Genomic DNA, 16,888 nt, shown 5'->3' with positions numbered 1-16,888 from the left:
CACTATACTCAACACCCCCCCCCCCCAAGCTAGGTGGTATGAAGATATCCTTAAGACCTAGCTTGGACATCAAATAAACGTTGAAAAGTAAGCAACCCCTTAGTAAGAATGTCTGCAGAGGCCAAAGAAACTGTATTGATCAATCCCAACTGGATCTTTTCACGAATAAATGACAGTCAATGTCAATGTGTTTTGTACGCTCACGAAATACTGGATTAGCTGCTATTTGAATTGCAGACTTTCTATCACATGATATATCCACTTGCAACTGAATGGATAATCTCAATTCCTCAAACAGACCAATGAGCCAAACAACTTCAGCAATTGTTGAAGCAAGACTTCTATACTCTGCCTCCGCTGAGCTTCTAGAAACAGTAGACTGCTTCTTTGACTTCCAAGAGATAAGTGAATCACCAATCTTCACTGCATAGCCACTCACTAATTTTCTAGTTGTAAGACATGAACCCCAATCAATATCACAACAAGCCTGTAGCTTAGAAGAAACAGTAGAAGACATGAGAATGATGACATGAGAATTCCCATTCCTGGTGATTGCTTTATATACTTCACCACTCTGGAAGCAGCTTCCATGTGAGATTGTTTAGGTGAATGCATAAATTGACTACAACCTTGATGGAGTCAAACACTTCACCAATCTGTTAGCAGTTTCCATGTGAGATTGTTTAGGTGAATGTATAAATTGACTACAGCCTTGATGGAGTCAAACCTGGTTCTGATACTATGTGAAATTAGGTCTTAAGCCTAACTAACACCCCAAAAGCTAGCTCAAGGGGAGGAGGATTGCTCAAGCCTTATAAAGAGTCCACCCATCTCATTAACCACCGTTGTGGGACTTTTGTCATTCTTTAACACCTCACCTCACGCCTAGGGTGCTTAGCATCTGGTACGTGAGCAATTTTGATTTTGGGCGCCCCAACATCGGGTGAGATAGACCCTGCTCTGATACCATAGGTACCAGTTGAAGGATCATACTTGATTCCAAGATCAATGTGCTCCTGAATACCAAATCCAAAGCACCCAGTTTCACTGAAGTTCCTTCTCAACAACTCATACTCTTCTCTTCTTCCTCTCTCTATGTGTGAACCCTAAACTCCTGCCGCCATGGCTTCAAAGAAGAAATTGAGCAATCCAATGAGGGATATCAAAGTCCAGAAGCTCGTACTCAATATCTCCGTTGGTGAAAGTGGAGATCTTCTCACTAGAGTCGCAAAGGTATTTGAGCAACTCACTTCAGGATCTCTCATCCGGGAAGGTGAGGGAGATTGGTAAGGAACAAGATGGACTCTATGTAATGTACTCAAAGAGAGGGACACAAAACCAGCGAAAATCTCTAGCAGTACAAAAGGAGGTTGATGCAGCATTATGGCATAGAAGGATGGGACATGCTTCCATGTCAGTTTTAAGAAGAATTACACTTTTTCAGAATAAGTCATGTTTCAATATAGACAAATGTGATATATGCCCTTTGGCAAGACAAACGAGAGTTCCTTTTTTTGTTAGTGTCACTAAGAGTAGTCGACTGTTTGAGTTGTTACATATTTATGTATGGGGTCCTTACAACAGCCACATATGATGGTATGCAATATTTTGTTACTATAGTTGATGACTATTCTAGATGGACTTGGGTATTTTTTATGAGAGTTAAGTCTGATGTTTTTTTGCTCAAAAACTTCATTGTATGGTTCATACTCAATTCAATAAGAAAATCCAAGTTTTTAGATCAGACAATGGCTCTGAATTTTAATCAGCATTGTGCAAATCTTTTTCAATCCCTTGGTATTATTCATCGAAGTTCTTGTCTATATACTCCTCAGCAAAATGGGGTGGTAGAGAGGAAACATAGGCATATACTTGAAACAGCTCAAGCTATCAAGTTTCAAGGTTGTTTGCCTGACAGATTTTGGGAGGTTTGTATTGAAGCTGCTGTCTACATTATTAACAGGATTCCATCTATTGCTCTAGCCAAGAAGACTCCATATGAACTTGTTTATCATAACGTTCCAGACTTGAAACATATGAGTGATAAATTGTTTGTGCTATGCGACTAACTTGGTCAAACAAGATAAGTTTAGGCCACGAGAAATCAAGGCTGTTATGATGGGTTATGGAGTTCATCAAAAGGGCTATATATTATTAGATTTGGAAAACAAGAAGTTTTTTGTCTGTAGAGATGTTCATTTTAATGAACATGTTTTTCCATTTCAGAGCAAGTTGGCACATCCAGACACAAGGAATAGGTTGTTTCTCCTGTTTCAGTAGAAGATTTTGACTCATTTTTTGACGTTGAGTATGTAATTTCCCCTATAAGACAGTCGACTGATGTTGCTATACAGTCAACTGGTGATGTTGTACAAAGCAATGGAGATGATGATGTACAAGAAAATAATGATGATATTATAGTTCCAATTGAACAGAATGTTGCACCTAATGATAGCAGACCACATAGATCCATTAGACCACCTCTTTGGCACAAAGATTTTGTGATGACTAACAACAAAAGGAGTTGCCAGTATCCCATATCAAATGTTGTGAGCTACACAGGTTTATATGTTCAATACAAGGATTTCTTATGTAATTTTCAGCCTCAACTACTATTAAACCTAGTACCTATTCAGAAGCTGTCAAAGTACCACAGTGGATAGATGCCACGAAGGCAGAAATTAGTGCTCTATACCATGTAAACTAACACTGTTCCATTGATTTGATACTACTCCATGACAATGGAGCTTGAGAGAAAGATGAAGAAGAAAGAGAAAGGATTCTATTGATAAATTGAGAATTACATGTACAAACTACTTATATACAATTTGTAGATTAGTTAACTAACTATCAGACTAACTATCATTATTACTTAACTACACTATTAGCTAACTAATTAACACCTGTCAGTCAGCTAACTAATAGTTAGTTACAGCCAGGCACTATATTCAACAAGCCATCAATTGGAAAGTTGTACAGGTAAAACACTACTTATCTGAACTATGCCTTGACAGAACAGATGGAGCTATTAGAACCTGTAGATTTTTATCTTCACTGTTTACGCTATATTAAATGGTTTTTTCTGGTTCATTTTATTTTTATCCGAAAATGTGAGATCTTCAAGTACAAATTTTAGGAGTTATCTTCAAAACTTGTTTTCTAATTTGGACTGCTTGCTAGGCCGAAGAAATGGAACATCGGCTGCTACAAATACTATTATTCTTGTATAATAAGAACTAAAGAGAACTCCCATTTTTCTCTTCTGGAGTGTGTAAGTAAGCATGATCCAATGATTGGGACACTCTGCTTATTGCTAAGAGGACAGTAGAATTCCATGAAATTGAGACCGTTTTCTGTTACAAATGTAATGCTTGTTATTTCCAGTTCATTTTGTTTTAAGTCTGAAGAAGTGACATCTTTAAGTACCAATCTTAGAGAGCAAATTTTTTTTAAAAACTAAGATGACATGCTAGGTTGGTGGAAGTGGATCACTGGTTGCTACACTTACTATCATTCTTATTTTAATAATTAGGATCAAAGAGAACTTGTAATTTTCAATCTTGAACAATCGGTGTGATCAGCAGTTTAGGATATTCTGGTTACTGTTCAAAGGATTGCAAGTAACTTCATGAAATTGAGATAGTGGAGTTTGAAAGGATATGTCTATTACAAATAAAAGGTTATATTTGATCTGTGTTGTGTGTCATGACCTAGTGTGTTTTTGAACTAATCGTGATTTTGTGTTAGGCTTGCACTTCCATTTGTTTTACTTGTTACTTGACTAATGAAAAACATTCAGTTGGATGTTTTGGAACTTGGGACATGTCTTTTGTCTACCTAACCCTCTGTTATAGCTTTCGATTACTGTTGAATGATGATTATGGAGATGGATTCTTTATATAGTGTGATCTGCTGCTTGCATTATCCTGTTTTTACTCCCTTCTAATTCTTTGTAGGTATCCAAAGGAGGAGTTGGTTTCAGCAGTGTTTCCATTGTGGATGTTTGCTTTCTCTTTGGTATTCAGAACTAAATGTAGGCTTTAGTTTAAGACACTAAATGTCAAATAAATCTGTATTTGCTTGATAATGATATGCCACAACTCGACATTGTTCCTGCTAGTGTGTTTCTTTGCTATGAATGGTAGATGCTTTTTGATTGAGTTAACAAATTTCTCATGGTGTCTCCTTATTTGCCATATTGGATGAGATTGTGCCCCCTCCCTCCATCTTAAGAGTCTTGACTGTGACTTTGTCATGGAAGATTGCATCTTTGTCAAAAGCTTAGTTGAAACAGGGCCAATCCAGTTAACATGCACCAGGCCTTCTAGTATATATGCTCAGCCAGATGATGTGATTAAGGTAAATTACAACTTCTTGGGTTTTCCTCTAGACCTTCTTGATCAAAGACATTAATGGTTTCGTTGGTAACTCAGGTGTCCACTATCTAGTGCATATCGAGTTAAAAAGGAATAAACTTAATATTAAATTCTTGTGCAATAGCCTGCACTTGTCATCACTGAATATTGTATGTTTATTGATTATGATCGATTATAGAGTACCAATATAAGAATAATTTGGTTCTTGAATGCACTAAATCATATCATCTTATCTAACTGACACCATTGAAACCACATAAAAGAACATGTCTTTGAAACTATGCATGTGTAGGAAGTTCAGCTAAAGACTAACTTGGTTCTATCCTATTTTCAATATAAACCTCATTCCATTCTGACTGGGTTTTTGCTGCATTAATTCTCAGATCAATCAACCTACCATTAGCACAGAAACATTAGTTCCTAGCTTCCCAAGATAGTCGTTAACTCAGAAGGTTAGATAACACAAGGAGTTCCTCTAAGTTCCAGTTTTTATCTTAGCAGGGCAAACTGTCTCTACCACTACCACAAGAACAATCAGATTTAAGACCAAAGTCCATTATACTAGAGATCACTAGAACAAATACCTAGATTTTAAAACTATGGACACTACACCTTATTTCTTACTACAAAAAATTTGTGAACTACAGATCTCCTAATAAAATCAGGTATTTTGAAACAATAAATAGTATAAACAACAGGTTTAGCAACCAGCAATAATTTTTAAGCAAGATTTCTTTAACCACAGCACACATTTTTCTTTCCAACCTTTTTTGCTTCAATATAAAAGTCAGCCACTAATGATTTAATATGAGCCAAAAACCCCGGACTCCAAACTGTAGTAGATATTTCTAAAATTAGCTTTGCACATTCCAGAAAATTACCCGATTTAGCAATTAGCCATTTGGGGTATCTTCAGTTCTCTAAGATATTCTTAAAGAAAAACACTTCAATCTTCTCTAAATTAACAAATTAACCACAATAACATTAACATCACAGAAAACCCTGGGAGATAAATTTTATAAAGCAAAACCTTGGAATCATTACATGCCTCGAACAAAAATTAAAGTCACTAGGAAACAAGAAGCAAGACAACACTGGAATAGCACATTGTGATGCCATTGTAAACCAACCATCAACTGGGGGCCTGATTTAGTTTGTACAGCACATGACAATATCCTATTAGTAAAATCATTTTATCAGGGGTGGTGGCGGAAGGAGAACTCATTTTCAACAGGAAACAAGAAATCTCAGATCAAGTTGTTCCAGATGCTCCAAAGAAATTCCAAAATGCAGCAGAATCCCTCCTTTCTTTGAATCAGTCCAAATGTACAATCAAATTATCGTACTTCAACTTTAACGTCTCAAACAAGTATCTAATAAAGCATAAAAGCTCATGTTGGAAGTACACACACAGTTTATTTAAAATAATAATAATAATTAGTACATACACAGTAGAGCTCGATTAAGGAGCAACTCTTCTGCCATACAGAAATGCATACATTGTGTTAAATCAAATTAGGTGAGTTATTACCTTTATGGACTTCTCTTGCAAATCGCAACACCGATAAAAATGGAGAACAACGCCAGAAAAGCTCCCTTTCTTGAGAGCATAAACTCGGTCCAGGTCAAGGGCCTTGTAATCTGAGTTAACACTTTCTGGAATTGTTCATGCAAAGCCTCCAGTGAACCGGTGTTATCAATCACAATATCTGCCTGTGACCTCTTAAGATCCAGGGACATCTGTGCATTTATTCTGCTTTTGGCGTCCTCCTCCATTGATCCATCTCTAATCATGAGCCGCTGCAGCTGTGTCTTAGGATCAACCCAAACGACAACAATGGGTTTAGTCCACTTGTCCATCTTGGCCTCAAACAAAAGAGGAACATCAAGAACAATTATGGAGCAACCCTTTATCCACAGCTTCAAAACTTCCATTAAAATACCACGTGAGATAAATGGTGCTAGCAACCTACATAGACACAATCCCATGTTCAAAAACTCACATTGAAACAAAAACCATTATGTGATCCTGCACCAATCTAAATCTTAGACAATCTGATAAAACTAGGCTAAAATATAATATAATTTGCAGTTAAGCAAGAAATAAATTAGTAACCTCCCACATTTTGTTATTCAAGATATTTTTGCTTCTCCTTATCTTGTTTCTCAAGAAGCCAAGATCCTTTTGAGTGTCAACTTCAGCAGAACAGAAAGCTAATGCTATATTTCCATTGGATTAACCTCAAAGGCTACTAATGTACTCAATAAGATACCGAAAACGGAATACAATCTCCAGAAGCAGCAGCATTTTGCCAATGTCAAAGGTACAATTTTAAGTGGCCAATGTTTTGGATCATTGTTGTCATAAATGGTAAGATATGCCACATTTTAAAATGGTAACATGAACATATGAACATATGAGTCAAAACAGCAGTAAATAGTGGAAACAATCATTACAAAAACCCAACCATGCTTAGGAATACTGCTTCACAAGGATCAATCATATCAACTAGTGACCCATCCTCCTCTACATAGTTTTCTTTACACCAAAATGAAACAAAAGAATACAATTCATCTTGACTTTCTGCACAAAATTGTATTTGTCTTCAAAAAATCTACAATTCCTTCCCTTCCAGATTGTCCATGCATGCTGGGACAAGTCTCCACCACCTCTTCTGCCTCACTGCTCCACCATCGTAGTTCCAACACATCAATAACTCACAAATTGTTGCTGGCACAGACCACCTGAGACTTACCATGTTGAGGAATAGTTGCCACAGTTGCCCAGCAATGGAACAATGTAAAAATTAATGACAGTTAGTTCCCCAAGTAGCACCACACATGGTACATAGAGCATAGTTGGAATCCCCTTCTTAAGGTAGGTTTCTCTTGCTACTAGACAGAGAAAAATAGAAACTTAAAAGAAGCCCTTATTTTCCATATGAACTTACATGGCCAGTGATCAATTTGGTGGTTTGACCTAGACAATAAGGTATAGGAAGATTTGACAGTGAAGACCCCTTCTTTGTCAGGCTTCCAGATCAAGTGTCGTCAGAATCTTTGAGACCATGGAAGGAATTCAATATCTTGAACAATTCAACAACTCTTTCCATTACCAAGTCATGTAGTAGTATTTTGAAAGTAATGTTCCACCTCTGCACTCCCTTTACTGTTTCTAGATTTGCTTCAGGTAGTATCGCAATGCTATAGAAATCAGGGAACAGTTCTTTCACAGAGCCATATCCAATCCAGTCATCATTCCAGCATAGAGTTTTTCTTCCTTTACCCACTCTTATACTGGTGTTGTCAATCATAAAGTTCCAGGAAGATCCACTGGCTCACCCCATAGAGGTTGTTGACAATTCTTGTACACCGTCCATCTTGGCCATACTTGTCATGAATAATCCTTCTCCATAGAGCATTAGTCTCCAAGTAATACCTTCAAAACTACTTCACAAGCAAACTTTGATTATGAGCACTTAGATTCCTTGTGCCTAAGCCTCTTTTCCTTTTGTCAGTAATGAGACTGTTCAATTAACCAAATGTACTTTCTTGTCTTTGTTGCCTTGACATATGAAATTCCTCCTTAATGTGCCAATTCTGTTTCTTACCTTACAAGGTGACAGAACCAGAGACAACTTTTAATGTTTAAAAAAAAAGAGGAACCAGTGATATGACATATGTAGATGGTGCATCCAGATTCCAGAACACAATATACCAGAACTATATTCTCCCAAAGAGAGATATTGGCCCTTTTAGATTGCTAGCCTCTTCTCACACCTTTCAATACCCCAATCCAGAGTTCTCAAGCTTTACTTGTTTCCCCTGGAAGAGCCATAGATGAATAGTTGGAAATGACCCCGCCCACATCTGAAGATAGCTGCTAGCACCTGGATGTTGGCAACTTCCTTAACTGGGAATAGCATGCTCTTACTCCAATTAACATGTAGCCCTAATACTACTTCAAAGATCACCAGAATAACTCTCAGATGTTTTACTTGGTCATATCAGCATAACAGAAGATTGAAGAGTCATCTGTTGTAATCTCAGCACTATTGTCTCCCTGATTGCAGCTTTAAACCCCTTCAAAAAACAACCTGTCCTTCACCATCTTAAACAACTGGTTCAGTCCTTCCACTGCAATAAGAAACAGGAATGGTGATAGAGGATCACCTTGCCTCAAACCTCTCACGGAAGGGAAAGGTCCTTCTGTACACCCATTCACCAAGATAGAAAATTTCACAATCTTTATGCCGAAGAGATTCAATTAATCCATTTCTCACCAAAGGCCATGCCTTTTAGATAGAAATTTAAGAAGGAAGCTCCAATTAACATGGTCATGTGCCTTCAAGCATAACATCCAACAAAGTTGATTAATTTCTATATTCGCTGTTAAACTTCAAGCATAACATCCCACAAAGTTGACTAATTTCTATATTTGTTTGTCGAATTGTACTCTCAATTAATTAATCAAAGCCTCAGGCCCATAATAATTTGAGGTTGGCTATATGCTCTGTATCGGTTCCCACTCTATTCAGGCTACTTCATTTCATCACTCAATAACTTGACTTTCTTAAGCCTAATAAGAGTTCTATAAAACTGGAGCTTCTCTAAATGACTGAATCTCACATGTCTCTCTAAACCGCCATCAAAATCTCTTACTCAACGGAAAAGACTACGATAAACACAAGACTTGGCGTAAATGTAATAAAAACAACCATGCCTTTATCCTAAAAAATGATATCACCTATAAAACTGGAGGTTTCTACATTTCACATGTCTCTCTAAACTAACACACAACTCTCTAACTAAAAAGGACAGACTACAATAAACACAAGATTAATGTAACAAAAACAACTATGCCTTAATCCTTCATTTTTCAAAGAGCTATTAAACTGCCAATCCCAAAGAGATTTTACTCTTTACTGACCAAAGTAAAATAAATGTCGCTGATAAGAGATGTTTTAACCTAAAAGAAAAAACAAAAGATAAGAGATGTCTTAAGAATTTAGTATTAATATTCTGGAATATAACAGTTTGATAGCAGTTTACTTGTTTTATTTCTCTGCGTTCACCCCTCATGTTTACTTCTCTGAGTTCAAGTTCCAGGCACGGAAACAATTGTCTCATTTGTGTGGAAAGAGAAACTAAGTTCTCAAGGAAGCTCCAAAATCACCACACCAAATCAAACCAGAATCATCTATAGGATGAAGTTTTCCAGATATAAGGTTTTTCTTCATATATTTTGATTGTAGAAAGGAACTATCCTGAACCTTTTTTATTAATGTTACTCGGCGAACATAAGAAAATAAGAGGAAGTACTAGTTTTGTTTCTTTGAATTAGACAAAAAGTATCCAAATAATGGCAAGGGAAACCCGCAGCTGCTATCCTTGGGTGCTCACGGGGTAAAGCCCCAGCATCCTATGCAATAACTCGCAAACCACATATAGGAGAGATAACCCACACTATGCAAGCCCGGTGCGACGAGCCGACTCAGAAAAGACTGAATATAGGATTAATTATCTGCTGATCTAATTGAAAGACTGAATACAGGGACTAATTATCTGCTGATCCATTTTTTCCTTTATCATAACATTATATCATACAAGTTGAACGCGTAAATTATATAACAATAAACCAGTAAGACTAAAAAAGTAGACCTTCACTCAGCAACTAGTTCATATTTTCATACCAAACTTTACCTATTAAGAAGCTGACGTCTTCCCGGATCAGAGAATACTATTTGACCTAGCTTTGCACGATCAACTTCTCCATTTTCCAGTAAGATATCCTCACCAAATGCGGCGACAACCTTTTTCCAACCACCTGTTCCTTTCTTCAAAACGTTCTACATAATAATATTTTTTGTCAGTATATAGAGTTTGCCAAAAACTTGCACAAATTTTAGCGGATGGAAATAGTATACCCAAATTGACAGTTAATCAAGCATAATATTTTAAGACTATTTATATTTGATGCACTAAATAAACCTGGTAACGGAATAGCAAAAGGAAAAGAGAAACGTAGTTACCCGAGCTACAATGTCAGCATCGACAACGGGAACACCATGAGCCTTGAAAAGGTTGGAGACAGTGCTCTTCCCTGAAGCAATCCCACCGGTCAGTCCGACTATCCTCATTTTCTTATTTTGAGAACAAAACAAGTGACGAGGAACAACTCCAGTACTCCAGCTGCTCAAACTCAGTTTCTTCCTCTGCTTCTCTCACGATTCCATCAACCAACTAGCTTCTGGATTTGAGGAAATCTTCAAATCAATTTGGAATTGAACAAGTAGTTGGAGGTTACCAAAAAGAATTGAACACAGAACTTTTATTACACCATAAACTACAAACATCTTTACTAAATATAGAAACATTTTACACATAAAAGCATTAAGCATCAAAGGATAGACATACTATCTGTCACACCTCTGACCCCAATCTGAGATCAATCTCGGTCCTTCTGACCCGGCCCTCCAGTCCAAAAGGGTTCAAATTCCCGCCTATGTCAGCTCGACCTGCTTGTTGGCTCTGATTAGGATCATCAGAACATCCCGAAAGATTCTCTTGAAAAGCTTGACTTGCAAGCGGAGAATGACGAGTCTCACCCACTTTTTACGCCGGCTTCGTGATTTTATGCTTGGAAAATGCTCTTGTATCGCTGGCCCCCCTTTCTTTTATCAAAATCTAGCGTAACCAGAGAACAATCATTGTTGAGGATATGACGGTTTTTTTTTTGTTTTTTTTTTTAGAGTCGTCACTTGAAATTGAGTTTTTTAGGTGTTTCAAGTCACCAGATAGTTCTTAATTTAAAATAAAAAAACTTTTTTTTTTGGGTCTACGAAAAACAGAGATTGGGTAAGGAATTCTGTTCACCGAACGGAAGGTATGAGGCACCCCCGAGTCCCGTGGTTCCAGCACGGTCGCTTTATTAACTTATATTTGGCTAAAATAATTTATTTATTTAATTTGGATAAAAGGGGGAAAAAATGATTGGCCTAAGAGCGTAACCGCACACAAGACCTTTCTTTTAGAAAAGAATACACACCAAGGATCGTAACCGAACACATGATGGTATTTAAAGTTTTAATTTTTATTTTTTTTAAAAAATAAATAATAATTAATTACTCCAAAAAAAAATAACGTCATGAATGGATAAAAGAAAATGGTGCAACATATAAACAAAGAAATGATTAGTTTTTATTTATTTATTATAAAAAAAATTTCTAGCATTTATTTATGGTTTTAGCAAAAAAAAAAAAATTACTACTAGACAATGAGAACAAAAGAAAAAATTACAAAATTACAATTGAACACTCTTTTAAACTAATGATATACTAGTTTAAATTATTTTTTTATATATATCTATATACTGATAAAAATTTAAGAAATAACCAAATTGGTAAAAAAAAATAATTTATATATATAAATGACTTGACTTATTTGATAGAAGATTGCAAAATAACAAATTTTTAATTGTTGAATTATTAAGTCAAGTTAGTCAAATTTTTATTTTTTTACTTTAATAGTCAATTCAAAAATTAATTTTTTTTTAGAGATTTTTTTTTAAAAAAAACATATTTTTTTTATAGTAATAACCAGATTTACATTTTTTGCAGACATAACCAGATTTACATTTTTGCAGAAATAACCAGATTTTTTTTTTGCAGAAATAACCAGATTTATATTTTTTGCAGAAATAACCAGATTTTATTTTTTTTTTGCAGAAATAACCAGATTTACATTTTTTTGCAGAAATAACCAGATTTACATTTTTTTGCAGAAATAACCAAATTTACATTTTTTTTTCTTTGTTGCAAAAATGACCAGATTAAACCCTTTTGCAAAAATAACTAGTTTTACGTTTTTTTTTATATATTTTTTCTTAAGTTCATTCCTTAAAAAAGAAAGTTACCGAAAACCTAAAAGATTTGCAATTGTTATATTTTAATTACTTATTTTATTTTATTTTTTTATATTTTTTTTTTACTTACTAAAGCTAAAATTTAAGCTAAAAATGATTAATAATATATATGTACATCATAATAAACATAATCATATGAAAAACACTATAGAATAATAAACTAATAGAAATATACAAACAAAGTAACATAAGGATAAACATAATCATACGAGAATTATAACAAGCTTAACAAAAAATATCAACAATTTTTCAAAAAAAAAAACAAAACATAACAATAACATAAAGATTACATTGAAATGTAAAAAAAGAGATACCTAGAGTTGATGACAAGCAAATATAGGAGCAAATTAATTGAATTCCCAAGACAACCCAATAGAGATATCTTCTTCTTTTTTTTTTCTTTAAGAAGAAAATTTTTTAAGTAAGTATTTTTTGCAATTTTCTTTCTATATCTTCTTTTTTTTCTTTCTTCCCCAAGGGGGTTTAAATAGGTGATCCACATTAATATCCACCTTTCTTGAAAACTTAATAGCCAATGCATGCATTGGACTCTTTGTTTTCCCAAGGTGCCACCCAAGATGGCCAATGAAATTCTTTTTTTTTTTTAATTTTTTTGTTTTAAGAAAAAAAATCAGATTAATTGCATAATTCTTTTGCCCTTTTAGATGACCCATTTACTTTATTCATTGATTGAATATAGTTATATGGGTCATCAGAAAATAATAGGCCCAATGTCATTTAGATGGCTCATTTCTTTTATTCATTGTTTGAATAATAGTTAATGGGCCATCTGAAAAAATTTAAAATAGGCCCAAATGTTGACCCATTTCATCAAGACCCAACAAATTGACCCACTAACACAAAATCTAAACATCTAAACAATTTTAAAGATCAAACACAACAAAATAATGCAGAAAAAAAAGTCAAAATAAATAAATAATAAACATAAAAATCGAAATAAAAACAAAATAATAATACTTCAAGCAACTCATCAACATGATGAACTTAAAGAACATTAATAACATAATCCGACATCAAACGACTTATATGGTCAAACCAAAAAAGATAATGATGAATATGGGTAAAGATTGAGAGGGGGGAAAGATTGACATAACTTCCGGGTAAATGAAGGTCGCCGGAAAACTTTGCCGGAAAATTTTTTGATGGATTTTGAACTTAAAATTTATATCAAATGATAGCCCTTGAAGAGCTCTACACGTTTATGTAAAGAGTTTGGGATGAGGATGACCGGAACTTTATAAATCTAAGGAAAGAGTAAAAATTTATATTTGGTTTTCCTTAGATCTACGGAGTTTGGCTATAGATATGGATGAAAGGTTTGTAGATTTAGGTAGAGGAGGATGAAAGGAAAAGATGGTAAATTTTTTAAAAAAATTCCGGCCAAAAAGGGGTGGCCGGCAGGCGGCATGGTGGTGGTAGCGATGGCCGGCCGGCGGCATGGTAGTAAGGGGAAGAAGAAAGGGACAAAAAATCTAAAATAAAAAATAAAAGAAAATGCTAATTTTTTAGAGTTTTGTATTTTTGTTTGGGTCCAATAACAGCCCTTGGATCAAAATATCATGAATGGTTGAGATTCAATCTTGACCATTTCTATGGACCGGGTCAAGATCAATTGGGCCATCAGAATTGATTTAAATCAGCCCAATTTAAACAAAATTGGATCATTTGAGCCAATAAACTAATAAAGACAAATACCATAAATTCAAAGAAATAAAAAAAAATTCTTACAAAAAATATTATAGGAGTAAAATAAACACGTCAAAAATTAGGTGTTCACAGCATGCCCCTCTTTGCTTGGAAACATGAAGAGTTTTCAAGCAAAGAAAGTGAACGAAGTGGCTAATTTTTTACTGTTTCAAACTCCGGTGAAGCCATTTTGAAAAAGATGACCGAACCTTGCTTCAGAGGTTGCCTACATATCCTTGATTAAAAGGAAATCAGATCAGCGTAGTTCGAGAAACTTTGATAGTCGAAACTATCCTAAAAGACGGCCAAAATATTGCTTCATATTGCTTGTCATCATCTACTGCCTATAGTTACAAAGAAAAAGTTAGAGAACTATGTCTCTCTACATTATAAATGTTACAAGATCCCTAATTGATGTATCTTATTAGGATCTTGTCTAGATCTTTCACTTGCTCTGTGCATTATCTTTGAGATCGGTCTTCACGCTATCTTGGCGGCTGGTGGATCATTCTTAAGTGCATGTTTTAACTTGAGTGGGTTGTTGAAACTCAAAAACTCAAGATCACAAAATGAAGAACCCATGAGGAATATGTTTCCTTAAGGAAAGAAGAAAACACATGAGAATCTTGAACTAGGAAGAATGTCCCTAGAATGAATATGTTAAGTGAAGCGTGCTGCCCTGAGAGTTCCAAATAAGACGCATTGTCCTGAGATTGGATGTATCCCCAAAATGTGAATAGGGTGTGTATAACCTATGAATGTTGGTGCGTATTGCTCCAGACATGAATATGGTGCGTATTGACCATGAATAAAGGATGTGTACTTGTTGCACGAAATTCAAATTGGTGCGTATTGCACGAAATTCAGACAGGTGCGTATTGCACATGAGCAGAGGATGGTGCGTATTGCCCATGAATAAAGGATGTGTGCTTGTTGCACGGAATTCAGATTGGTGCGTATTGCACGAAATTCAGACAGGTGCGTATTGCACATGAACAAAAGATGGTGCGTATTGTCCATGAATAAAGAATGTGTGCTTGTTGCACGAAATTCAGATTGGTGCGTATTGCACGAAATTTAGACAGGTGCGTATTGCACATGAACAAAGGATGGTGCGTATTGCCCATGAATAAAGGACGTGTGCTTGTTGCACGGAATTCAAATTGGTGCGTATTGCACGAAATTCTCGCATTGATAGGCAAAATGCGAGTAGAATGAGATGAAACACCAAACATTTGAAGACTTTGGAGATCTTCCTTTTTGCGATGTTTCCTTTTGACTTGTAACCCGGCATTTTTTCTTCCTGTGTTGAGCAAATGAAAGAGAAAATTGTTAGTTTAAAATGGTGGTTGGTTTGTGGCCTTGGTTCTCCAACGACTTGACCATACTCACGATCAATTTCTCCAACTCTACTACAACTCCATGCTTAAGCAACCTTTGAAGCTCCCTCTTTGTTAAACAGGGGCCTTGATCTTTTGGTACTACCAAATATCATGGTGCGAGTGATGTCCCAAAGAATGATGACCTTCATGAATTTTGAGTGAAAATCTGAGGTATTTTAGTCCTTGGTCCATGGCTTGTCAACTCAAATACTCAGCTTTACTTTTGGGAACCCGTAGTAATCTTTGCACTCTTTACTTTATTTTGTCAAGAGATTATATCAAAAGGAGAAGGGAGAAAAAACTAATAATAATAAAAAAAAAAATATCAAACTTAAGAGTAGGAAAGATTGGATCAAGAAAACTATAAACTTAATGAAGGATATTCCTTTAAAAATGAGAAAGAGAACTTATCTGGAGGCATATGTCGACTTTGATTGAACCATGACATGCTCTTGGACTTGCCCCCTGATCCATTTTTTTTAGTTCTCAAAATCTGAGTCATCTTCAATTGATGTATGTACCCTTTATGCAGAGGTGTCGAGAAATGATCATCTTTGCAGATTTCATTCATGATGTTCTCTCCCTTTATCTTAAGGTGCCCGTAGGATTTTCACCTATAAGATTTTATTTCGTCTTATGATGCCTATGAAGGTTTTCACCGATAAGACACTCTCTTTTTTTTTCTTTTTTTCTTTTTTTTTTTTGCCTTTGATGATTAATATCATTTTCAGATTTGACCAAAAATTCGGTTGCCAGAATAAACAGAATTATGATCTGACCTTATTCTATATATATAAAAAACTAAAAATGCCCCAGTTTTCTGTAAATACTGGAAAACTGATTTTTTTTTGATATGACTGAACCCCTAAAGGGTTGCCTACGTATCCTTTCGGAATCAGGTCAAACGTAGTTCAAAATTTTCAATAAGAGAATTTTTTTTTTTACGGAGGTGCCTCTGTTCTTTCAACCCCAAACATGTCGCAGAACCTTAGAATTCATTAGATGTAGTATCTTTTGACTGAATCTGCATTAACAATTATGCCCGTGGTTTTTCCTTCCACATCAGTAAGGTGCAGGGCTCCTTTGGACAATACTTCCTTGACAAGATATGGACCTTGCCAATTTTGGGCAAACTTTCCCTTGGCTTCTTCTTGGTGCGGGAGAACGCGCTTTAAGACCAGTTGACCAACTTCAAAGTGTCTTGGGTGCACCTTTTTGTTGTATGCACGAGCCATCCTTTGCTGATAAAGCTGACCAAAACAGACAGCCGTCAATCGTTTCTCGTCTATTAATGCGAGTTGCTCTAGTCGGGTTTTGACCCATTCGGTATCTTCAATTTCAGCCTCAACAATAATTCGAAGAGATGGAATTTCAACTTCTGCTGGAATCACAGCCTCAGTTCCATACACCAGCAAATAAGGAGTTGCACCAATCGAGGTACGCACTGTTGTGCGATATCCTAAAAGTGCAAAAGGCAGTTTCTCATGCCATTGTCTAGT

At 35.5% G+C, this 16,888-nt stretch overlaps 2 protein-coding genes across 7 annotated transcripts in view; both read right to left on the bottom strand.

The window, feature by feature from the left end:
- Window positions 1-11,535, bottom strand: part of LOC107002876 (dephospho-CoA kinase) — a 15,543-nt gene extending 4,008 nt beyond the window's left edge. Inside the window, exons 1-5 of one of the 6 annotated variants that reach the window (XM_027912915.1) lie at window positions 10,794-11,535; window positions 10,409-10,626; window positions 10,080-10,225; window positions 5,908-6,345; window positions 5,361-5,684 (exon numbers count right to left, since the gene is read on the bottom strand). In XM_027912915.1, coding sequence (XP_027768716.1) covers window positions 5,910-6,345; window positions 10,080-10,225; window positions 10,409-10,516 — 690 coding nt within the window. In that variant the 5' untranslated portion in view covers window positions 10,517-10,626; window positions 10,794-11,535 and the 3' untranslated portion in view covers window positions 5,361-5,684; window positions 5,908-5,909. Of the gene's footprint in view, window positions 1-5,360; window positions 5,750-5,907; window positions 6,346-10,079; window positions 10,226-10,408; window positions 10,643-10,793 lie in introns of those variants that run through there. The other 5 variants (XM_015201069.2, XM_015201068.2, XM_027912916.1 and 2 more) reach the window with 5 other exon arrangements.
- Window positions 11,536-16,387: 4,852 nt separating this feature from the next.
- The window catches only part of LOC107003599, a 7,703-nt gene continuing 7,202 nt past the window's right edge, over window positions 16,388-16,888 (bottom strand). The window contains exon 3 of the mRNA XM_015201927.1: window positions 16,388-16,883. Within this exon, the coding sequence (XP_015057413.1) occupies window positions 16,388-16,883 (496 nt within the window). The remainder of the gene's footprint in view (window positions 16,884-16,888) is intronic.

The sequence above is a fragment of the Solanum pennellii genome, chromosome 11 (assembly GCF_001406875.1).
Source record: "Solanum pennellii chromosome 11, SPENNV200".
Taxonomy (NCBI): Eukaryota; Viridiplantae; Streptophyta; class Magnoliopsida; order Solanales; family Solanaceae; genus Solanum; species Solanum pennellii.
This window is presented reverse-complemented; position numbering and strand designations above follow the sequence as displayed.